At 37.8% G+C, this 24,991-nt stretch overlaps 1 protein-coding gene across 1 annotated transcript; it reads left to right on the forward strand.

Annotated features, from left to right (window-relative positions):
* Positions 1-85: 85 nt before the first annotated feature.
* On the forward strand, positions 86-24,370 carry abcg5 (ATP-binding cassette, sub-family G (WHITE), member 5). Its single transcript, XM_047350682.1, has 14 exons — positions 86-386; positions 617-738; positions 1,557-1,693; positions 6,021-6,119; positions 8,009-8,141; positions 11,237-11,376; positions 15,372-15,501; positions 15,603-15,816; positions 15,972-16,177; positions 20,040-20,178; positions 20,287-20,360; positions 22,120-22,231; positions 22,384-22,496; positions 22,916-24,370. The coding sequence occupies exons 1-14, from the start codon at positions 217-219 to the stop codon at positions 23,098-23,100; spliced, it is 1,974 nt and encodes a 657-aa protein (XP_047206638.1). The 5' UTR covers positions 86-216; the 3' UTR covers positions 23,101-24,370.
* Positions 24,371-24,991: the final 621 nt, after the last annotated feature.

Below are 24,991 nucleotides of genomic sequence, written 5' to 3' on the forward strand. Positions count from 1 at the left end.
ACTTTGCCTGGGTTTTTTTCCAATATCTTTGCACAACTCCAGATCAAAGTTCTCAGAGATAACAGATATTAACTGTGTTTTTATGGTTCGGAAAGACACCACTGACCCTGCACTGCAGCTCTTTAGAGCACAGCTGCTCACAAACACAGTCTGAGACCTGAGGACTATTAAACTGATGTCCAGTTGTTTGCTTGAAATCAAAGATTGATCGGAGACATGAACAGATTTGATTCCCTCGAAGCGGGGGAGCCACAGAATGGGACAAAAGCTGCAGGGTTGTTCAAGTTTGTGTCCGAGGCGAAGAGTGATGTGTGCAGGGAAGGTGGAGAGGAGAGATCAGAGCCGTCCTGTTGTCTCAGTGTCAGAAACATTTCCTACACTGTCAGGTAAACATTGCATGCAAACAGCTTTACATGTGAACTGATAATCAAAATATATGCAGGCTGTTTTAGATTGAATTTATGTCATTAATACTGCCAAATTTATTCAGCAGAAGACAATTAGTGGTGTGTGTCTTTACAGGATAACCTATTTCAGCTCTTTATTTACAGCTTTGGCGAATTAAATAAAATCACAGTTAGAATATCGCCTATGTCTGTCTCTGTATTTATTTTAGTGAGCGTGTTGGACCATGGTGGGACTTACGATCCTGCAGGAAGCGATGGACTCGTCAGATCCTCAATGACATCTCCTTCCACGTAGACAGCGGGCAGATCATGGGTATTCTGGGTAATTCAGGTTTGTACGCTGGTCAAAAGAGCAACACGTTCAGTCATTGCTGCCTGTTTTTATCAGATCTGGAAAAAGATGTGAAGAGGTATATCTAAAGTACAAAAGGACACAAACTCAATGTGTTAAATAAACTCAGCAGTTCCCTTTGTATATCTGACACCAAAAATTATTTAATAATGCAATTATCTTATTTATTTAACTCTTTGCTATCATGTAAGAGAAATGCTGTTTCATTTCATCTCAATTCCTAATAAAATGAAAAGACAACAAGACAGCCAAGGGCAAGGAGAAAAGCTGAAGTTGTCTATCAGTTGTACCCCAAGCAGATTCTCTGTTGCTTCTTGTCATCGTCATACAGCATGTTGGGGTTGCCCTCTGTGATGTGCACGGTTGAAACAAGTCAACTTTACATTGTTTATTAATGAATCTTTACTGTGTTTCATCAGTGCTATTTCAAAATCTACCCATAATAGCCAAACCTCAACTGAGTAATTCAGAAACAGTGATTTGGTCAAATTAGAAAATCTCAAACTGATTTGTAGATTAGTTTGAGATTCATGAAACTACTTACACAACTTAAATTGAATTGAAAACTGAAATTGGAATAAATTTGCTAAAACACACACAAAAAATTAAGATTCTTACTTTACTCAAAAAAAAGTTGGAATCTCTTCTTTTTTCGTCTCATGAGCCCAGAAAGGGAACAGAAAGAGGGCTCGAATAGGATTCATTCCTCCGGTTTTGTGCTCAAACTTGAATCATGCACCATATGTGTCAGTTTATGGTATTTATCCATGATTGTGTTTTAATTCTGCCTTGGAAAGGCTCGGGCAAAACTACTCTGTTGGATGCCATTGCTGGCCGGATTGGAAGCTCCAGCACTCTGCTGGGCGAGGTCTTCATTAATGGCAGAAAACTCAAGAGAGAAGAATATCAGGACTGTTTCTCCTATGTCTTGCAGGTAACACAGACAAATCCAACTATATTATATGAATTCACAAGTCTGAATAATTTCTCAACACTGAATGTAAACTGGTTTAGTTTAAAAACTGGTATACTTTTTTGAAAATGGGCCAGGGGAACACCAGGGCCTGTATTTACAAAGAATCCTAAGACTAAAAGTGACGTCATTCTAAAAGAAATCTTGAGTTGTAAGATTTTTCTTAGAATTTAACCTCAGTAAGTTTTTCACAAAGCACCATAGGCCTTAAGAGAGCTCCTAAAGTGAACAAATGTTAAGAGTAGTAAGGAGGACTTGAGCCTAAAAGTGTCTTAAGCAGAGAAGATGGCGAAAAGACAGTGAACAACAGGGAATCGCTCAATCATGCAGGGATGCTCCCACTAATCAGTGGAGTAAAGGAACACATTACGTTTTATACTTCTAAAACATTGATAGAATTATTAATATAGAGATAAGATTAACTTTGTCATCTCACTAGGGGGGAATTAAATAGTTTCAGCAGCAGGACAGGACCTAGCAACACTACTCTCTATGGTGTTGACCCCACACCTCACCAAGATAGGAATTTATGTTGTCTCCGCACTCAGAGTCGCTTTCAGCCGCTAGCTAAATTACTCTTAAGATTCTTGACTTCTTGGCAGGAATTTTTAGGCTAAGATAGGAGCTCTCTGAGAGGATTCTGTGAATACAGACCCAGGACTTAAACATATAAACATTATTTTTCTGGGCTGCACGGTGGCGCAGTTGGTAGGACTGTTGCCTTGCAGCAAGAATGTCCTGGGTTCAATTCCCAGCCTGGGGTCTTTCTGCATGGAGTTTGCATGTTCTCCCCATGCATGCGTGGGTTCTCACCGGGGACTCCGGCTTCCTCCCACAGTCCAAGGACATGCCTGTTAGGTTAATTGATCACTCTAAATTGCCCTTAGGTGTATGACTGAGTGTGTGCATGGTTGTTTGTGTGTTGCCCTGTGATGGACTGGCAACCTGTCCAGGGTATGTACCCTGCCTCTCGCCCATAGACTGCTGGAGATAGGCACCAGCTTCCCCACAACTCACTATGGAATAAGTGGTAGAAAATGACTGACTGACATTATTTTTCCATTATTAGTTCACTAGAATAAACTAAAAAACTTCCAGACCTTATGATATCTGGTTATTCAAAAATGCCAGTAATAATATCTGTAGGATGTCTGCAAAGTATGAAGAAAAGTTGCATATTTATATGTATACTTTCTTTCACTCATACAAATACAGCACCTTCTCCTACTTTCCTTCTAAACCTTAAACAATTTTACAAAAGCCTTAAATTAAATCATTGAAAACTAGATGACAGGAAGATAGCATTGTCTCTGCAGTTCTCTTACAGTAAACTTTGGACAGTTTTTTAATCTTCTTTAAAATCCCGTGGTGGGGTCCATGTATTTCTCGTCTAGCTGTGTTTGTTGCAATTTCACTTGTTTTAAACTTTAGACTATAGATATGAGGAAGTTTAGGTCAGTAGCGTATTTCCTGATTTATGAATTCAACTTATATCTGTTTTAACTAAAGAGCATGTTCTCCTGTCTTTCTGATTTTGAATAGTGGGCCATATAAATTGACCTGTGTGTCACAGCCTCATTTGTTCCCCAGAGAAATGGGGAATCACTAATTAAAGGTTGCTATACTTTGATCAACTTAAAGAGGTCAAGTGTATTTTATAAGAATTGATAAGAGAGACAATATTTGTGGCATCAGAGATTTAAATAAAGAATGTTTTGTTTCCCCCTCTGAATAAATGTATTCAAACTAAAGGTTAGATTTTTTTATTTGAATGTGAGTACAGTATGTATTCCTGCTGTAAGAGCTGAATTTGTTTTAAGGACTTTTTACACATCTTTACCACAGGTACCAAGACTTGTGAACGGTATTTTAGATCACATGCACAGAGACATACACCCTTTGGCAAAATCTCCAAATAGCTCGCCCTGCCCTCTTTATGAAATTAACTTAATGCCCTTGATAGCCTCCTCATACACTTAATCTCTCAATGAGAGGCGGTCATGTGTGTCCAAAGCTTGAATTAAAAACAGTAGTTTTAAAAACGGGCTTTGATTAATTTCAAATCGTCTCTCTCCTCTAGCTGATAGCAAAGCCTTCTGCTCTTTAAGCTTCGTCATTAACTTCCACTGCTAATCCATAGATGAGGGGCTGATATGAGCTCCTGATATTAAAGTCATTCGGAGGAGACAATAAGGAGGACTGGGAATGGGAGGCGTGCCATGTGCTAATTGAAGCAGGCAGCAGGTTCAGCTGCTTGAAGCGTGTGTGAATAACCAAGAAAACTAGAACGTTTAAATATAAGGCATAAAAATATATGAATGAAGGCTACAAATCTCTGACTTGATGCAATCTGCTGGGTTTCCTTAGATAGAAAAACGTTTTATCCAATTTGAATAAATAACTGAATCTGACTGCACTGTTCAATGGTTACGATTAATTGGAATGTATGTACCTGACTGTTGTGAATTGGCGCTTTTTAAATAAACTGAATTGAATTGAATTGATGATTCTAAGTGTGGATGGAGGTGCTACAAAGACAGTGAACGGGACTATGAACACTACCTGTTAACACATCTTTAACTCTATAATTTAAATCAAAAGTTTAGATGATGAGTACTTTGTGGATAATGTACTCACAAGAGTAAAACCAAGGTTTAAAATATTCTATAAGCACTGATAATAGACATTTACTCAAAGCATTACATTTTATTTTGTGAGATTTTTTTTTTTTTCATGCTTAAATCATCATCTTCCATTGCTCGGATCAGGCTCTTTTATGCGAATTAGGAACAGAGATTGTGGGACAGAACTATTGAATCCTAATGTTTGTTGTATGACAAATAAATTACCTTCGTGGGCAGCTGAACATCATGAAAAGCCATGAAATGTTCATCCAAGGTCATTGATGTAAAAATGTAGATGTACTAAGGTTTATAAATCTAAGAATACAATATGGCTTTACAGCTCCCTTCAATCTGCCACCCATCTGACTGGATTTAACAATAAAACATGGATTGTCTCTGACTGTCTTGAGCATAACAGGTGCAAACTCAGATAATATACAATAGGTTCGAGCTAGTTGGTTTCAAAACAGAGATTTGTTTTATTTTTCTATAGCAGTGCCTTAATTCTTAGAGCGTTTCACAACGACAAAATGTTGGTGTAAATCTACCAAATTATACACATTATTTAAACAAATCAGTACCTTTTAAATTGAAAATGAGTCAGTATTTTCTCCAGATTTTGTTCACCGAAAGTTATCAAAGGTTAAAATTGGCTTCAAATGGTGTATCAAATATTTAAATTTCACGACAAAACAGGAATACATGCAGCTTCTACATGCATCATTAAGTTGGCAACAGATTTAACTATTAAAATCAGGATCCTCTTTAAAAATCTCAACCTCAAATTTCTTGCATTTGGATGCGATCATTAAAGCTAGCTAACAGAGCTAAATACAACAGCTATAAGCCCAAAATTATTCATACACCTGGAAGATTTAGGTTTATAGTAATCTTTTAGTTTTACCCAAATGTTTTTCATGACTGGACGTAATATTAATGTTTTGGAGAGGCACGGCCAGAGTCCTGACTTGAGTCTGATAGAGAATCTGTGGAGGAAGCTAAAGATTAGGGTGATGCCAAGGAGGCCTTCCAACCTGAAAGTCTTGGAGCTTATTACCAAAAAAAAAAAAAACATCAGAATACCAACTTAAATATGTAAACATTTTTCCATTGATTGTTCAGGACAGCATAATAACAAGCTATTGTTTCAATGAAATGTAAAAAAAAACCCAATATTTCTTTTTTTAAAGAGATCCACCTTTTACATTTGTTTATCTCTTGAGTGTCTCATTTTCAATCAGAAACAAACTTCTTACTTAACCGTATGGTACCCAGGTGAAAAAATAGAGACATTTTCAAATTAAAATTGAATTATGTTTTGGTGTGTTGTTGATGCACATTTAATGTTATATTTGGGTTTATTTTACTTGTGCATTGTTTTTTAATATATTTAAGTGATCTGAAGAGTTTATAATAAAAATATGGTATGGTGTTTCAAACAGCAACAACAGGTGTTTTTAAAATGTCTGCTAAGTTGTTTGTTAGGACAACCTTTGGTAATGAGTGAATATTAAAGCTTAATAGAGCATGAGATGGCTAGTTTAACTAAAAAGGGGGGAATAATCTACTTGGACACTCAGGAAGTCAATTCATACACTCATTGATAATTTTGTGTCGTTACATGATTTTTACCAACCTGTTTTCATTTTTTGTCTGTTTTTCAGAGTGATAACTTGCTGAGTTATTTGACAGTGGAGGAGACTCTGACTTACACTGCACAGCTGGCCCTGCAGAAACACTCAGCAGAAGCCATCACAAAAAAGGTGATTTTTTTAAGCCTTCTGTGGTCTGTCCGCTTTTGAGGGGTTTTCTACCTTGAGCAAATACAGGTCCTTCTCAAAATATTAGCATATTGTGATAAAGTTCATTATTTTCCATAATGTCATGATGAAAATTTAACATTCATATATTTTAGATTCATTGCACACTAACTGAAATATTTCAGGTCTTTTATTGTCTTAATACGGATTATTTTGGCATACAGCTCATGAAAACCCAAAATTCCTCTCTCACAAAATTAGCATATCATTAAAAGGGTCTCTAAACGAGCTATGAACCTAATCATCTGAATCAACGAGTTAACTCTAAACACCTGCAAAAGATTCCTGAGGCCTTTAAAACTCCCAGCCTGGTTCATCACTCAAAACCCCAATCATGGGTAAGACTGCCGACCTGACTGCTGTCCAGAAGGCCACTATTGACACCCTCAAGCAAGAGGGTAAGACACAGAAAAATATTTCTGAACAAATAGGCTGTTCCCTGAGTGCTGTATCAAGGCACCTCAGTGGGAAGTCTGTGGGAAGGAAAAAGTGTGGCAGAAAACGCTGCACAACGAGAAGAGGTGACCGGACCCTGAGGAAGATTGTGGAGAAGGGCCGATTCCAGACCTTGGGGGACCTGCGGAAGCAGTGGACTGAGTCTGGAGTAGAAACATCCAGAGCCACCGTGCACAGGCGTGTGCAGGAAATGGGCTACAGGTGCCGCATTCCCCAGGTCAAGCCACTTTTGAACCAGAAACAGCGGCAGAAGCGCCTGACCTGGGCTACAGAGAAGCAGCACTGGACTGTTGCTCAGTGGTCCAATGTACTTTTTTTGGATGAAAGCAAATTCTGCATGTCATTCGGAAATCAAGGTGCCAGAGTCTGGAGGAAGACTGGGGAGAAGGAAATGCCAAAATGCCAGAAGTCCAGTGTCAAGTACCCACAGTCAGTGATGGTCTGGGGTGCCGTGTCAGCTGCTGGTGTTGGTCCACTGTGTGTTATCAAGGGCAGGGTCAATGCAGCTAGCTATCAGGAGATTTTGGAGCACTTCATGCTTCCATCTGCTGAAAAGCTTTATGGAGATGAAGATTTCATTTTTCAGCACGACCTGGCACCTGCTCACAGTGCCAAAACCACTGGTAAATGGTTTCCAGACCATGGTATCACTGTGCTCAATTGGCCTGCCAACTCTCCTGACCTGAACCCCATAGAGAATCTGTGGGATATTGTGAAGAGAACGTTGAGAGACTCAAGACCCAACACTCTGGATGAGCTAAAGGCTGCTATCGAAGCATCCTGGGCCTCCATAAGACCTCAGCAGTGCCACAGGCTGATTGCCTCCATGCCACGCCGCATTGAAGCAGTCATTTCTGCAAAAGGATTCCCGACCAAGTATTGTGTGCATAACTGTACATGATTATTTGAAGGTTGACGTTTTTGTATTAAAAACACTTTTCTTTTATTGGTCGGATGAAATATGCTAATTTTGTGAGATAGGAATTTTGGGTTTTCATGAGCTGTATGCCACAATCATCCGTATTAAGACAATAAAAGACCTGAAATATTTCAGTTAGTGTGCAATGAATCTAAAATATATGAATGTTAAATTTTCATCATGACATTATGGAAAATAATGAACTTTATCACAATATGCTAATATTTTGAGAAGGACCTGTATTTCACACTTCTTAGGGGAAAAAGCAAAACAAAGAAGCTTTAGTTATAATCTTTGAAAAAAGATTTTACATTTATGCAAAAGGTAAACTCTGGTATTTCCTTTATTTTCAACCAGAAAAAAACGAAACCATTTGCCACTCAACAAACGAAGAGATATCTCCCATTGATAATCAGTATATCTTGTTCTCTGACCTTGACCTGTGGTTTACATGTAGGTGTCGGCAGCGATGGCTGAGTTGAGTCTGAGTCATGTGGCGCACAGTGTTATTGGAGGTCGGATTTTCCCAGGAATCTCTGGTGGTGAGAGACGGAGGGTCTCCATCGCTAGCCAGTTACTCCAAGATCCAAGTAAGTTATGCCTTTGTTAGAGAGGAGTTACTGACATTTTACCTGGGAAAAAAGGCTCACAAAGTCTGCAGCAAATTGAAATCAATAGGAGGACATGAAGAATGGCAAGACATTATTTCTTAAGCTGTAAATATCAGATCTGTTATGCAGATAAAAGTACATATTAGGCCTTAAAAAATATACAAATGTTATTTACAATAAAAAGGAATTTTGGAAGGTATTAAATATTAATCATTAAAATTATTAAAACTTTAATACAGCATATTAAATTGTAATTATAATTTTTAAAATATTGATTTAATTCTAACAACATTAACCAGTTTGTTTTGGTGATAAATCCTCCCAACACGTTTTGATTACAATCCGACAACGGAGTATTAGGGCCAGATTAAGAGTATTTTTTTTATTACGAGAAAAAAGTCATCATTTTGCGAGAATAAAGTTGTAACATTATGAGAATATTATGTTAGCTGGTAAGCTAACGTAATATTGACTGTACGTAATGTAACGTAATGTAATGTAACGTAATGTTGACTGTACGGTATGAGTGAAAGTGAATGTTGGGCTCAGGCTGAGGCTGCTGTTTGGCTGAGCAGATCTTGCTAACTCTATTGAAGCTTTGCTTTCATTAAAGCAACTTTTTTTTCTCATAATATTAACACTTTTTTCTCGCAATATTACCATAATATTACGACTTTATTCTCATAATATTACGTCATTCTCAAAACAACATATCTTTATTCTTGTAATTTTACGACTTTATTCTCGTAATTTCCAAAAATAAAAAATAATCTCTTAGTTTGGCCCTAAACTTCATCATACAATCCAACTGAAGATTTTGGTTGTTAGCTGTTAGCTATGCTAGCTATGACTGATATTTTTATCAGGGTTGTATAATGGATGATATATAAACCTACAAAAAATTAAAAACTGTCATATGACTTATAAATGAGAAAGTGCTCTATTGGAGCAAGAATTTAGGCATCCAGCTTTAGCCACTTTAGCAACAGTGCAAAAATCAAGCTTCTTAGCAACCTGAGCTTCTCAACCCTGAGACAGGGGTTCCCCATAAACTGCACATTTAGCTTTTGTGGTCAGAAGATTTACAAGGCCACCTTGTTAAAATAGATTTATTAAAATGTATCACTATTTCAGTTACATTTTATGCCTTAACCAGTACAGCAACAGTGTTAATACAAAGGTCACACAAGCTAGCAAGCTAAGCTTCTAAACCCTGAGGCAGTTGTTGCCCATGAATGCCACATCTTAGCCATTTTTGTCAGAAAAAAAATATTTATAGTGCAAAACAGATAAAACAAGATTGTATACAAAGAGGCAAAACATTTTTTCACTGTCTGACATTAAATAAGACTAAACGTTTCCTGTTTTAGGTCACTTAGGAATACCAAAATTATTTATAATTGCTAAATGCCACAGTATTGAGAAATACATTTTTAGATATTTGTTTTCCCTTTATTTTTGTTCTTTAAAATCAGAAGTTTATATAAATTTTTTTGTAATTGGTAGAATTGCCTATTAAACTGTATAACTTTGGTCAAACGCTTTTGGGTTTTCTTCTTCAAACTTCTCACAATAGTTTGCTAGAATTTTGGCCCATTCCATCTGACAGAACTGGTGTATCAGGTTTGTAGGGCGGCTTGGTCAAACATGCCTTTTTAGCCCTACTCACAAATTTTCTACATGATTGAGGTCAGGGCTTTGTGATGGCCACTGCAAACATGAATTATGTTGTCTTTAAGCCACTTGCAACCAATTTAGTGGAATGCTTGCAGTCATTTTCCATCTGGAAGACCTATTTGTCCCCAAGCTTCAACTGGACCACAGTATCTGTATCTCTAAAAATTAAGATCTTTGTTTCTGAATGCATTTGCAAATTGTAATCTGGCTTTTTATGTTGCTTTGAGAGTGATAGCTTCTTCCTCACTGAATGACTTATGGAGGCCCACAATTATCTCCGTTGGCTGTTTTCTTTAGATTTCTCCATGATGTCAGATGAAGAAGCAGTGAGTTTAAGCAGTTACCTTACAATAGATCCACAGTTGTGGTTCTATTTAACTCAGGTCTTGTGAATTAAAAGATCAGAAACTTACAAAGCCATGGCTCAATCACCTGGGGTTTTCCAAATTGTTTAATAGTATTGTAATCTCAGTATATTTAAACTTGTGGCTTTTGAGAAAATATTTGTAATTCTTGCTCTCATTTTTCTGGCATATTGTAAATAGTTTTCATAACTGACCTAACAAAGCAAAGTTTAGTCATTGGAAAGAAACATTATAAAGTGTGTTTAAAAACTGTACACACACACTCCATTAAGAAATTACCTGAAAGAACTGAGCAGGATATGCAAGCTTTGAAACATCTGATTTGAAATTTTCACTGAAACCTGCTAATTTAGGCAATTAAATGACAGAAGTTCAACACATGACCTGTATCTTACCCTAAGAGTTTCAAAGTGCCCACTGGAAAGAAACAAAAACATCTAAATGGTATTTGGATCAGGAAAGGACAGGGAAAGGGATGGGGAGATTGAGTTGAGTATTAAAAAACTGGTTTATCACACCATGAAGGGAATGAGCACAGACCCACCTGTGTGTGTGCGTGTGTGTGTGTGTGTGTGTGTGTGCTCGTGCTCCTCCCAGGTGTGGTTTATCAGGTCTAGAGTGCTCCAGGGAGGACTGAGGGTCTTGGTCCTCATTCAGGATTAAATGTCCATGAACAGACACATTCCCAGAGAGTCATAGTCGGAGTAATGAGAAGTTCCCATTCGCTGCTTCTCCAATCAACCAGGAAATGAATTAATCTCACAATTAAAGCATCTGCTAATTCCACCCTGCTTTCATAATGCAAAGAGGCAATCTTTTAATTGTCCCAATTACAGTAATTAACTAAAAAAAGAGAACTCACTTATCTTCACAAGTTACGTTGGACCTACAGAGAGTCCTGCAAGTGCTACTTTATAAGAAGTACTGTTTAAAGTTTCCAACTTGGGTAAGGAGGAGTTGTCCTATCTTTAACTTGTGCTCAGTGCTTCATTATGTGACACTGATGATGTCACTGGGATGATGTTCCTGCAGGGGTTATCTTACTGGACGAGCCAACCACTGGCCTGGACAGCATGACCGCCAATCAGATCGTGGTGCTGCTGGCAGAGCTGGCAAGGAGGGACCGCATCGTCATTGTAACCATCCATCAGCCGCGCTCAGAGCTCTTCAGGGTGGGTTTTAAGATGAAAAGAAAAAAAGGAGTGACTGAAGGTGTCTTCTGAAGGATTGTTTGAAGAAACAGATTTGTTCATTGAAGTAACTTTATGTTGTTGTAGTTGTTAGAAAATTAATTCTTCTGCACTACAAATGTCTCCAAAAATTAAGTAGAAGCACTTTTAATTAACAATGGATGCATTGTTGGTCATTATAAACAGAAGCATCTATTGCACCTTAAAAATAAGCCAAAGAGAATTGATTTGATACTAGACAGTGAAATAGCAGTAGCAGCAAAAGTCCAAAAATGAACTTCAACTGACCTTCAGAAAGGCAAAGAAACTGTATATAACTGTTTTGAAGAAAGTGGAACTAAAATATAGAGGGCAGAGATATTCTTGCACCATACTGTACAGTGTTTTGCAGAAATATTCACACCCCTTGAATCTTTTTACATTGTGTCATTTTATAATCATACATTATACATATACTTTGTCATAATGAGCTTTATTGGCCAGGTTTGTGGACACAAACAAGGAATTGTGACTTCAGTTTCACTTTGCTTTCAATGTACAGACATTTTACACACCAATATATAAATTTGGTACAGTATAAAGGATATTTCTAAAGTAAATATGTATATTTACAGTGTTATTACAAAAGCAGGCAAGGTGGAATTAGTGTAAATATGCATAGTACTGATATTGGCACTCTGACTGTTAAATGCTCCTCAGAGGGACAGCCTGGAAAAGTAATGCCCCTTTTCCACTGGCTCAATTTAGCCCAGCAACACTCCACCTGGCCTGCTTTGCAAGCGTTTCCATTACTGTTTTTTCTGTACACCGGTACCTACTTTTCTCATCCCTGCTCCTGAGCAGGTACAATGAGGGTTGAGAAGATACTATATGTGACACAAACAGACTGTTGTTCACTAATTGTCAAGGAGAAATGAGAAGGTTTTCAAGGAGGTAGTGCTGGGAATATTAATTAAACTCACAAGTGACTATAATAATATTAAGGACTACAATGGCTGGAGTAGGTCAAACCGAAATATAATTTTACTATTTGCAAATCTCTTTACTATTTGTGATATATGTGTGATTTAATCCCAGAACAAGCACAGCTGTTCTTTGTTTGTTAGACATTAGTGAACAAACAGCATCATTAAGATCAAAGGGCACACCAGGTTAGAAATAAAGTTGAAAGAAGTTTAAAGCAGGGCTATCTGAAAATTAAAAGAGTATGACACCACCCCAAACCTACCAAGATATTATGTCAACCTAAACTGACATGTCAGTCAAGGAGATGATTAATTACAGAGACAGCCAAGAGACCCATGGTAACTCTGGAGGAGCTGCAGAGATCCACAGCTGTCACGGTGGGGTTTTGGAGTGGACCAAAGCGCAGACAAGAGCTTGGAAGCAGCATTTCAAAAAGCAGTCTCTCAGCTTTAATAAAAAAAAGTCAAAACGTAACAAAAACACTGCAGGTACTGAACAGGGTCGAGATCCAAACACTTACATTACAGACACTGCAGGAACATGGAGACTCAAGGCAGGGACGAGGATAAAGGGTCGAGTTGTAACGCAAGGAACCCACAAAAACATAATGAAACAAACCAACTAATATGTAGAGAGAAAACAAAGGCAGGTAATCAAAGGAACTAAGGACAGGTGAGGCAAGGAGGCAGGAAGGCAGAGGGAACAGGTGAACCTAATACAAGTAATTAACAAGACACCGAGCAGACCTAAAACAAAACTATAAACAAAGATAAAAATAAAGCATAAGAATCAGGGATAAACATGAACTGAAGGAAACTGAAAAACTGAAGGGAACACAAGAAACACCAAATCTAAGAACAAACAAGGAACCCATAAAGCAAACCAGATTACAGAGTAATGAAACCTAACAACACACAGACTGAACAGACAGGAAGGGAAGCAGAGAACACAAGGACTAGGAAGTAAACAAACAAAATGTAAACAATAAGTAAACACAACCTAACCAGAGGGGCTGGAGAAATATGATAATCAGTAAACAAAACAAAACACAAAGTCCAAAATGTCACATCCTGACAAGCTCAAGTGGAATAATCTGTTGAAAGGACAACTATTAGCTGTAAACTTCACAAACCTGGGCCCGTATTCACAAAGAACCCTTAGACTAAAAGTAGCTCATAGTGATCATTTTAGGAAAATGGCATCACCATAACAATCATACAATTATTATTATTATTATACAAATAAGATAAATTTATCATCCCTCTAGGGGAAAATTTAATTAATTCAGCATCAGGACAGGTTTAAGTTTCACATCTAGTGAGGTAATTTTAGGAAGGATGAATAAATAATATACAAAAATAATGAATTACCATGAATGAAGGGGGAAAATATTTTTGAATTTAAAAAGTACAAAAAAATACATATGTACATAAAAACACACTCTAGACAAGATAAAGTACAATAATCTAAACACTATATACACAGACGGAAGATGTAAATAAGATGACAACATCCACCCATCTGTGAAGAAGTTTGCTTGTGTGCTACAATCTCCTCTCCATCTTCTGAATGCAGCAGAACCAGAGCTGCTCACCTCCTAGGCTGAAGCATGAAAGAGGGAGGGAAAGACGCACTGATCTGCTCGTCAATGTGTTTCCAAGTCTGCCTCTTTGTTCCCTCTGTGTTTACTTGCCATGCTGGTCGTTTTCCTACTTCATCTATTTGATATTAATGTGAACTCTGCTGTCAGCATTTTATGATCTCCTTGTCTAAAGTGAGAAGCACTGGTACCTGCTTTAATCAGACGCAAGAAAGGAGATGGCAGTACACAAGTGAACTTCTTCACAGACGGGGAGCGTTGTAGATGATTGATTTCCACCCTAGGGGGATGATAAAGCTGATCTTATCTCTATAATTATAATTGTATGATTGTTATAGAAGTGTATGTGCTCATTTACTTGATTGTGCAGGGATCCACCCTGCATAATTTAGCAGGTAGTGTCTTAAGCTCACTAAAGTCCTCCTCACTAGCTTTAGTCTTAGGATTCTTTGTGAATACGGGCCTTGGTCAGATGGGACCTGAACTATATATTTTTGCTTACATGTGGAATGTTATATGAGGCGGAAAACTAGCCCTACGCATACGCATAACTACACTATACTAATGGTAAAACGAGGCTTTTTTTCTCAACAGGGACTGGGAGGATAGAATTGTTTGGAAGATGGATGGAGCTCAATAAAGGGCAACCCCCCGAATCCTGTTAAAAGCTTCAAAAGACTTTCCACCTTCCAGTAGAACAACAACCATGGGCATACAGCCAAAGCAATGATTCAGTGGGTTCGATCAAAGGCCCATTCATACGTTACAATGACCCAGTTAAAGCCCAGACTTCAACCCAATAGAGTTGCTGCTTACAAATGCTTTCCATGTTATCCGACTGAACTGCGGCTATTTTGCAAACAAAATGGGCAAAACTGTCAGTTCCTAGATGAGGATCTGGATTGAGAAATATCTTACTGCTGTTACAACAGCAAAAAGTTATTCTACAAAGTATTTCCTCTGGGGGTGGGGGCTAAATACAAATGCATACGACACTTTTCAGATTTTTCTTTCTAAAAATATTGAAAACTACAAATCCTGTTCCTCCCATATAATAACTATAAACTACTTAATGACTGATTAAGACCCAAATGGCAGCAAATGTTCCTTTCTACAAATTTAGCACAATAAAGCTGGAAACTGATCACTGAGCTCCAACCTTCTCTGCATTTGCAAGTTTGATCATCTTCATCTGCAGCACCTGATTCACCTACTGTTTACTAAAAGGTGTGCTGAGTACAGCAGCTTTGTTTATATGCACTACTTTGTCATGTTCTGTCACATAAAATCCAAATAAAATATATATGATTGGAACGTGACAAAATGTGAAAAGGTTCAAGGGGTAGTAATGCTTTTGCAATTTGTTTGTATATTGTGAAGTAATAGGTTCTCATGTGTCTTGGCCTCTCAGGTGTTCAGCAGGATAGCCATAATGAGTCGAGGAGAACTGGTGTTTTGTGGTCAGCCTGAGGAAATGGTGGACTTCTTCAGCCAATGTGGATATGAATGCCCAGAGTACTGCAACCCTTTTGATATCTATGGTATCATTGATACAGAGCAATATTGAAAAACAAATGTTACACATTAACAGAACCCCAAACGTGCTGCAATAAACATTAAAAACTTGTATGATTTCAAACAGTTGACTTTACATCAGTGGACACGCGCAGCAGCGAGAGGGAGGCTGCCACATTCAGCCGAATGCACGAGATCACATCATCCTATCAGAGATCTGACATCTACCAGAACATGCTGGACAAAATGGAGCAGAGCCTGCAGATATCGGACAAACCTGCCATCCCGTTTAAAAACAAAGAGTCACCCAATGGTGCTGCTAAGCTTGGATTTCTGGTTAGGTCTGTAATATTTACACTAATCTCATTAAGGGTGTATAATTACCACATAGGCATTACTTATGAAAATTTACTTACAGAGATTGTTGAAAAATAAACATTTCTTATTGAATTTGGTGTCTTAAATGTTGTTTTTGATGTGTGCTTTTTATGTTTAGGCGAACAGTTCGAAACCTTTCCAGAGACAGAATTGGTGTTCTCATGCGTCTGTCCCAGAACCTCATCTACGGTTTCTTTGTGGCCTTCTTCGTCATACATTTAGATTTGGATGTCGCCAAGGGTGCGGTGCAGGACCGAATAGGAATGATCTATCAGTGTGTGGCTGCTTCGCCGTACACTGGCATGCTGAATGCTGTTGCTCTCTGTGAGTCCACCAACACCACATACATGTTCTAACACTCAAGGTTTGGGATATGTTGATAGCAAGTCACATTTTATTAACAGTTGTACTGCTTTGCAAAGCTTTTTCACATTTGTCATAGTAAAACAAATTTAATGGATTTCATTACGATTTTGTTTGATACACCAACACAAAGTGGCGGCAAATGTTTTGGGCCTTGTCTTTACCAGCTTTACATTTAGAGACTTATTTTTATTGCATTCTTCTTTATAAAAAAGGTTGAGCTCAGTCAGACTGGATGAGTTTGGCTGAGCCATATTAACACATTAATATGCTTCGATGTAAACTATTTAATTGTAGCTCCTGCTGTATGTTTAGTGTTGCTGTCCTGCATGAAGGGGAACCTCAGCTCCATTCTCAAGTTTCTTTGCCATCCCTAAGTGGTTTTCTCCCAGGATCACTCTGTATTTAGCTTCATCTATCTTCCAAACAACTCTGACCAACTTGTTCCTGCTGAAATAAAGCGCCTCCACCGCATGATTCTGGCTACAACACTAGTTATGGTGCTGATGGTGTGTCCAGGGGGATTTCTTTCAGTAGTGAATTTCTTCCTGCCACTCTTTTTTTAAAGACCAAATTTGCAGAGTGCACAACTAATAGCTGTCCTGGCAACAGTTTCTCCAAAACTGAACTTAAATAGGTACATAGGACAAAGGAATGGTCATTCTAGGTAATCACAAGACTGAGCTCCAGACTACTAAACTTTGTAATTTAATAATGTGTTGGAGATTCTTTTTCTAGCGATAGATTCTCCCACCTGAACTGTGGATCTCTGTAGCTCCTCCAAAGCTTTCTTGGCTGCCTCGCTGAGTAATGCTCTCCCTGTCAATTAAGATGGATGTCCAGGTTGGCGTTATGGAATACTCTGTTTTGCGATGATGAATTGAACAGAGCTCTGATACGGATACAGCTTCCAAGGAGCTGTGACCTGAAGGTTATCAGTGCCTGAGGACCTGCTGGTGGACACAGAAGAAGAAGAAGGAGACCTTTAGGATGTGGGTTTCCTTAGGGTCTCCTGAAGCAGCTGACAGGTACCAGGTCGCCAGAGGGTTTGTGGCTTCTGTGGTTGCAAAAACTCGAGCATGGGAGGAATTCACAAAGGCTATGAAGAGAGACTTTCGTTTGGCCTCAAGGAAGTCCTGGAAAACCGTTTGGCAATATGAATAGGGAAAACAGTGACCATCCCAAGCTGTGTAGGCTTTGGGTAGGGGACTGCAGACCTGGACTGTGGATACTGTCAGGTGGTGGAAGGAGCACTTTCAGGATCTCCTCAAGCCAGTCACCATACCCTCTGTGAAAAAGTCAGTGCCTGAAGACTCGAGATATTGAGGTTCCATCTAAGGTTGGGCAATTGGACGAATTTATGGACCATCGAAGATAGGCTGAGCCCTTCAACTGTCGTTTTTTTTTTTGGGCTGTGGTTTTTTTGTTTGTTTGTTTGTTTTTTTTTTCGTCTACGGGTTAAGCGCAAAACATAGTCGGGCATAGCCTACTTGACTCCGCAGACTCATAGCGGACATCCCTTGGACTGCGCAAAACCCAATTTTTGCGATAGCGTATGCACTGTCATACAATAAACTGCCCGATGGGAAAAAGTCTCCACATTAAACTGTTTTATGTGTAACACACTGCTCCGAGAAGCCGGTCGCAAGTACGCGCAGTGTCACTGCCGCTCTGCACGCACTGACAGGTGTATTCCCTTTCTCTGTCCCTAGAGTGGCTTAATGGCCTTTAACACCACGTTTCCTTTTTGTTTTTTCAAAGCTACACAGCAAATTAGTTCTGCCTCTCCATCTGATGACACCATGGCAGAAAATGTAGGAAATGTAGGAAATTGGTACACTGAACTATGAAGCCTCAAACATCTGTGGACAGTCAGCGCAGAGCCTGCGCTGCTCACAGTACACCCCACTATGTTCTGTCCTTAAGTTTCCTAATAGCACTATACGTCTGCACAAACTGCATGCCGCAGTTCATTCAGGCATCTGAGCGGGATTCCCCTCTGTTTGGCGGTTTATCAGCACATCCCACTGGGTAGATGCCACGGAGAAGACCTAGAACTTGCTGGAGGGACTATATCCCGTCTTGCCTGGGAATACTTTGAGATCCCCCACAATGAGCTGGAGGATGTTTCCAGGGAGAGGAATGTCTGGGGTTCTCTCCTGGACCTGTTTCCCCCAGTAACCTGATTGTGGATGAGCGGAAGAAAATGGATGATGGATTGATTGATTGATGAATTACTGGGTGAGGATTTGCTAAAATACTAATATTATCTCTGTTGGACACAGTACAATGTGTTCACTGTATAGAAAAAGTAAACGTGTCATTATTGGATCTAGCTGTTGAGTAAACTGCCCAGTTCAGAGGAGGGATTTGTTTTTTTAATATTTTGCCCAAATCAACAGAGGAACCTAAATCAGTGTTGATACTGACCAATGGGAGAGATGTATCAGAAGACAGAGAACAACACAGCTTCCTATCACTTCAAACTAGCCATGTTCTCCTTTGAACATTAAGTTATGATACCTGCGAACAAGATGGTACCAGAACTAAACTGGTACTAGTTTGTATGTGTTAAATTAAACTTAAAATGATGGCACCAGGATGTATATTGTGTTGAAGGTAGATGTACAGTGTTTTGTGTACTGACTTCCTTGATGATATTACTTTGGCAATTTGTACTGAAACCACATACTCCACCTCCTGACAGCAGCACTCACAGCAGTAGGTTGCATTACTGCACATATTGTTCAGAAACAGTGTAGAGAACATGTCAAAAAAGTCAAAGTGCTGATTTATCCTTCCAATCACCCCCAGGGTACAGACAGATTGAGCATCTGTGGGCTTTGAGATACATATGTCTTCCACTTACAGTTTCCAATAGAAGTGTCTGCTGTGTTTCACGCCACAGAAGAACTTCAGAGGTCATTCCCAGCTGCAGTTCAAAGTCAGAACTGAATCAGATGGCATGGCTGAGTTAAAATGTGGATGCAGATTTATCCCAGTTGTTTGAGTGCTTTAGTTAAGTTATTCATGTTCAAAAGGCAATGAACCTTTTTACCATCCCCAGTTCAGTGAACCTGAGATAACTTTACCCTACCAACCTACAATGTCAGTATATTCTAGATTACATTTTAGCATATGCAATTTAGTCTCTCTGGGGTTAATATGTTCAAAGCTCTCCTAAATAAAAGCACAAAACATTATAGTTAAACAATTAAACAGTACCTTGCTTTTTTTACAATTAATCTTAAAATTAACATCATATGTTGGTTATACACTGAATTATGTAAACAGTTATATTTGACTGGCCCAGTTCTCTTTGCTAAGTATCTTCCCTACTTATCAGCTGTGTCTAAAACATTTCCTTTAGGGCTGTAGACATCAGGCAAAGATGATAAAAGGTATGATAACACAATGGATTGAGCAGAAGTCACAGCCAGAGGTAGTGGCTGCTTTATCAGTCTGACCTTGAAGTTTGTAGATAAATGCCGATGTTACACTGAACTGCATTTTGCACAGTATTGACTTTACTGAATTAGGTGGATTGAGTTCTTGAACCCAGATTATGAAGGCATCCATCAGTTTGATTTGATGAAGAAATTTTGCAATGTCAGATGATTACTTAATACTCACCTATTATACATGGATCAGATCACCAACAATGGAAATGGACAATGAAAAGTTATAAATTTTAGAAATCTTATTAACCTCGACAGTTCTATTTAAATATTTCCAATCTTTTGTAAGATCCCAAGTCGGGGTCCTGGTTCAAACATGTTTGAAGGATCAGTATCAGAATAGCTGACTCTGTTTGCATCAACAGTCCCTGCGGTGCGAGCCATTAGTGATCAGGAGAGCCAGGATGGCTTGTACAGTAAATGGCAAATGTTCTTGGCATATATCATCCACATCTTGCCCTTCAGCATCCTGAGTGTTGTCATCTTCAGCTCTTTTATTTATTGGTGGGTAGTTGCAAATTGAGCCTCAGAAAGCATTAAATTTGTCTTGTGTAAAAGAATAACTCTCAATTTTGTATGTTTTCTATTTTGTGTTTCTGCTCCCCCTCTCAGGACAGTAGGGATGCACCCGGAGACATGGCGTTTTTTGTGTTTTACTGCTGTAGTTCTTGTTCCACATATTATAGGTAAGCTAAAACGATTATGCTTAAAATAGATATAACATATTTTTTTTCTCATGTGAAAATTTGCTCAAGGACATGTTCTTAGACCCATGTTCTTCTCTTTAAAAGACAGAAATGCAGGTGCATCTCAATAAATTAAAATATCATTGAACAGTTAATGCATTTCAGTAATTCTATTCAAAATGTGCAATTTGTATATACAATCGAAACCAGGTATTTGTATGTATATATGTATATATATAGATATATACATATATATATTTTTTATATATATATATATATAAAACCTTTGTTTGTTTTAGGTCAGTTAGGATTGGCAAAATTTTTCACATTTGCTAAATGCAAGAATAAAGACGAAGCGAATTCTTTATAAATATATATTGCTACCTCTAATTCAGAAGTTTCAATTTCCTTAAAATTTACTAGAAATGCCCATCAAACTGTTTTAAACCATCTGGTTTTTTTTTTAAGTGCACCAGTCCTTGCAGCAAAACACTCCCGCAACATGATGCTGCCACTCCCATGCTTTATAGTTGGGCACTTGCAAACTTCCCTCCTTTTTCCTGCAAAGTCGCAATAGTGAATATGGACAAACACGTCCCTGAGTTCATTTGCATATTCAGCCTATATTGGTACAGAAATCATTTCACTGTGGAAAGTCAAACTTCCCAAGCTTCAGCCAACATCTTCGCAAGAGCTTGTTTTTGATTCTGAGGTTAATGTGCACATGGAACATCAAGTATTTGGAAACTGGTGGAGGTCCACAATACTCTTCCTAATATCTTTGCTGATTTCTCTGGATTTTGTTTATTCAAAGGCAATTACAGAAGTTTGTAATCTTCTGAATGAACGCTCTTAATTTTCTGGCATTTTAAACAAATAGAAATAACTGACGCAGAAATAATCCTAACTGACCCAAAACAGGAAAAACATCTGATTTAATGTCAGACAGAAAAAATGGTTTTGTTTCTTCTTATAGTGTATATAAATAAGTGTGGTTTCAGGCATGTGATACGCAGAATGATATATTTTAAGCATTTTTGCATGTTAACTTTGATGGCTTTGGCTTGTAATTAAAACCCTAAATTCAGCTGTTTTTGTTTTTCAGAACATCTGAATAAGACCAATAAAACTAGATTTGTTATACAGAAAGGTGTGCCTACTGAAATGTATGTCCCAGTACTGTACAGTATAATACTGGTTCAGGGCTCCATTTCTTGAATTACTGCATCAGTGCAGCATGGCATGGAGGTGATCAGCCTGGTCTGTGTCTCTCATTTTCCTGACAATACTCTATAGATTCACTGTGGGGTTAAGGTCAGGTCAGTCTGCTGGCCAATCAAGCAGAGTAACAGCATGGTCATTGAATCAGTTTTTTGTACTTTGGCAGCTTGTGAAGGTTTTAGATCCTGCTGGAAAATGAAATCAGCATCTACATAAAGCTTGTCTGTAGAAGAAAGTATCGAGTGTTCTAAAATGTCTAAAATGTTGTAACCACTGCTATGATTCATAACACACCCACACACACACATAATAAACAAACTCCTTTCATTTGGTTTACCAAGTGCACATTTGGGTTCTGTAAAACTTACTTTTTTCAGATCAAATAGAGGAAAAAGGCCATGATGACCATGTTTTGACTGGTGTCATAGTATTAGTATTGTTGATGTTTTGCCAACCTCAGAGTGCAGATCTTTAAAACTTTAATTGAACAATTTACCTCTATTCAAATATTTGTTTATTTGTTCAACCCTTTTGTCAGGGGAGTTGTTGACAGTGGCGCTATTAGGAGTGGTCCAAGACCCTAACATGGTCAACACTGGAGTGGCTTTACTAAACATTGCAGGGATCCTGGTGGGATCTGGCTTCCTCAGGTTAGACACACATTACTGGTACCTCATTTTAAGATACCTGTCAAAATGTCAGATCCTTTTTAAAATAGATATTTAAATTGTAACTTTTGAACATGATTGGCAGTGAGTACATATTATTATGTTTACTTCAATTTCTCTCTTCCTGATTATAGAAGCACGGCGCAGATGCCGCGGTTATTTCAGTTGCTCAGCTACCTGACCTTCCAGAAATACAGCTGTGAACTTCTCATCGTCACAGAGTTCCTTGATCTGGAGTTCATTTGCAGTAAGCTGTTTTACCATGTCACAAATCTTTTTCCACCTAATAAAGAAATGGATTGTTGGGCATCCTGATGTTTCCTATTTTAGATTCTAGCTTCTTCCCCACTGTTCACCCCACTGTGTCTGCCCACTTAAAAAAAAAAAAAAGACAAAATATAGACCACTAGTGCTGCAAAACAGATCTTTTTAAAAAAAGCAAAAGGTGCTTTGCTTTCCTAAATGAAAGTACACAAACATTCACATTTATACTCTGTTTTTATTCTGCTGACCAATTGAAACTCAGACATTTGATGTTGCAACCGATAAAGAATGAGTTCAATGTTCAAGGATTCTTGGCTGAGCACATTGTAAAATCAAGGTTCTTGTTGGCTGGTTCAGAAAATCTGACTATCTCTTCATCATTTATGTTATTTGTTGTTGCAGATGCAACGAGACCCTTACCAGGAGCTTGTGTGGTGACTACAGGAGAACAGATCATTGACCAGGGATATCCTGGTGCCTTGTCCCGATACACACTAGACTTTGTTCTGCTCTACTCCTTCCTCCCTGCTTTGGTTGTGATGGGAATAATTGGCTTCAAGATCAGGGACAAACTCATCCGCCACTAAAGCAAAAAACTTGTCATTCAATGACCATTTTTTGTTATTTGATTAAAACAAAAACACAGCTTAAATCACATTTGACGACTTAACATGCTGTTTATTATGAATAACCGTGTCTTCTGCTGATGCTGCTTAGCATTTTTCTTCAACATACAAGAAACAAACCAAAATATTTTTTAAATATGAAGTCATTTAGCTTATCTGTGGTCTGTGGATTTCTGTCAATGTTTGCTCTAAGTGTGCAGTCAATAATAATTTAAATACTTTTTTCTTGAAGCAGAAGAATTTACCAAAAGTTTATGATTAAAAATATCACTATACAGTTAAACAAAAACATGAGCAATAAAAAAATAACTGAATTCAGCTCTTGCTCATTTTAAATAGTCCTGGTAGTCTTCATTGGCCCCGTCTTCCTTCATTTTTCTTTAAAAACCTAATTTGTTACACCAATGATCCAACCCTTTTTTATCTTTCGTTACCATATAAGTGATTATTTTTATCAAGTGTTGTAAAACAAATATAATTTTTTTTAACTTGTCATTCTAACATTATTCTAATACTTGTGTCTGCACTTTAGATGCTTTGTGAACCGGACTTTAGAGTTCTTAAAGCAAATGAAATTAGCAGCTTCCAACAAAATCTTTTTTTGTAAAATCAGTTTGAGGTTATTTCAGCATGAGAGCATTAAAATGCATTGAAGGAAACACTTGAAACACCAGCAACCTAGAGTTCATTATTATTTTTTATATCTTTATCTAAATTGACCGAATCAATAAAAACAATGGCATTACAAACAAGCACACAAATAACCCCAAAAAGGTTGTGATAGAAAGAACATTGGTTGAAGATGACCAATGAGAACGTAGTGCATAGTGCATGTAATGTACTCACAAATTCAGGGATGATAATCAGTGTTATGATAATATTTCACGAAGGTCAAACCTTTGCAAGATACTCTACTTAAAACTCCCCAACATCTGCTGATTGTACTTCAAAAATATTTAATAAATAATTCATAATAATAATTAGTACTGTCAGGAATAAGTGACTGTAAAGGATGTTTTAATAATAAAAACTTGTTGTAACTTGTTTTAGGAAGAGCTAATTTTATTAGCAGTAGAATGAACAATTAGTTTGGTTAACCAAACATGCATAAATTAATGGAAAAATAAAATAAAATGTAATGTAAATGTAAAAATTAAATAAATACAGCAAAATGTTTGATAAATGTACATAACAATGCATGTGTGTAATAAAGTTATTTCTTATGTCTCCAGCTCCAGTTCTTTCCATGACTTCGCTGCATTTCTTTTATACTGCTCCAACTCCTGAAAAACAGATCCAGACAAAAAGGAAATAAAGACGTAATGCTCTTGTTGTAGAAAGAAAATATGGATTTGGGCCAATTTCTAAATCATTATTTTTTGCTCATTTTTTTACTTTAAGGAAAAATAAAACATATTGTTTAGACCAGCAAACTGTGATTCACTGAATTAATTGCAAACATTGAAAGGACAAAAAATAACCTTTTAACTCTAATAACATCATACCAAGGTAGATTTCATTGACGCAACAGAACCACGCTTCTGTTATACTGCTTTCTGAACTTTTGCTAAGTCACATCATATATGGTCCAGGTTCAGAAAATGAGCTCTTATCAGGTGAAAGTCAGTCGAAGATAGTGATGCTTGCAGATTAATGTACTTTAACTGCCACAGTCGAACCATGGCACATTGACAAGAAGGTAGATAACATCAGGTTTTACAGATACAGGAAATTATTACAGTTATTTTAATGACATCAATAAAAACTAACAGTAACAGAGAGGCTACAGCAGGGCAGAAGGTTACTTTAGGGCAGTGATTTCCAACCGGGAGTACTCGTACCCCTAGTGGTA

This window comes from Girardinichthys multiradiatus, chromosome 22 (genome assembly GCF_021462225.1).
Source record: "Girardinichthys multiradiatus isolate DD_20200921_A chromosome 22, DD_fGirMul_XY1, whole genome shotgun sequence".
Lineage (NCBI taxonomy): Eukaryota > Metazoa > Chordata > Actinopteri > Cyprinodontiformes > Goodeidae > Girardinichthys > Girardinichthys multiradiatus.

Excerpts from the sequence above, each read along its gene's own strand:
- abcg5 (XM_047350682.1), top strand. The coding sequence starts at position 217 with ATGAACAGATTTGATTCCCTCGAAGCGGGGGAGCCACAGAATGGGACA. Across the intron at positions 387-616 it reads AACATTTCCTACACTGTCAG|TGAGCGTGTTGGACCATGGT; the intron begins GTAAACATTGCA and ends TATTTATTTTAG. Across the intron at positions 6,120-8,008 it reads CAGAAGCCATCACAAAAAAG|GTGTCGGCAGCGATGGCTGA; the intron begins GTGATTTTTTTA and ends GTTTACATGTAG.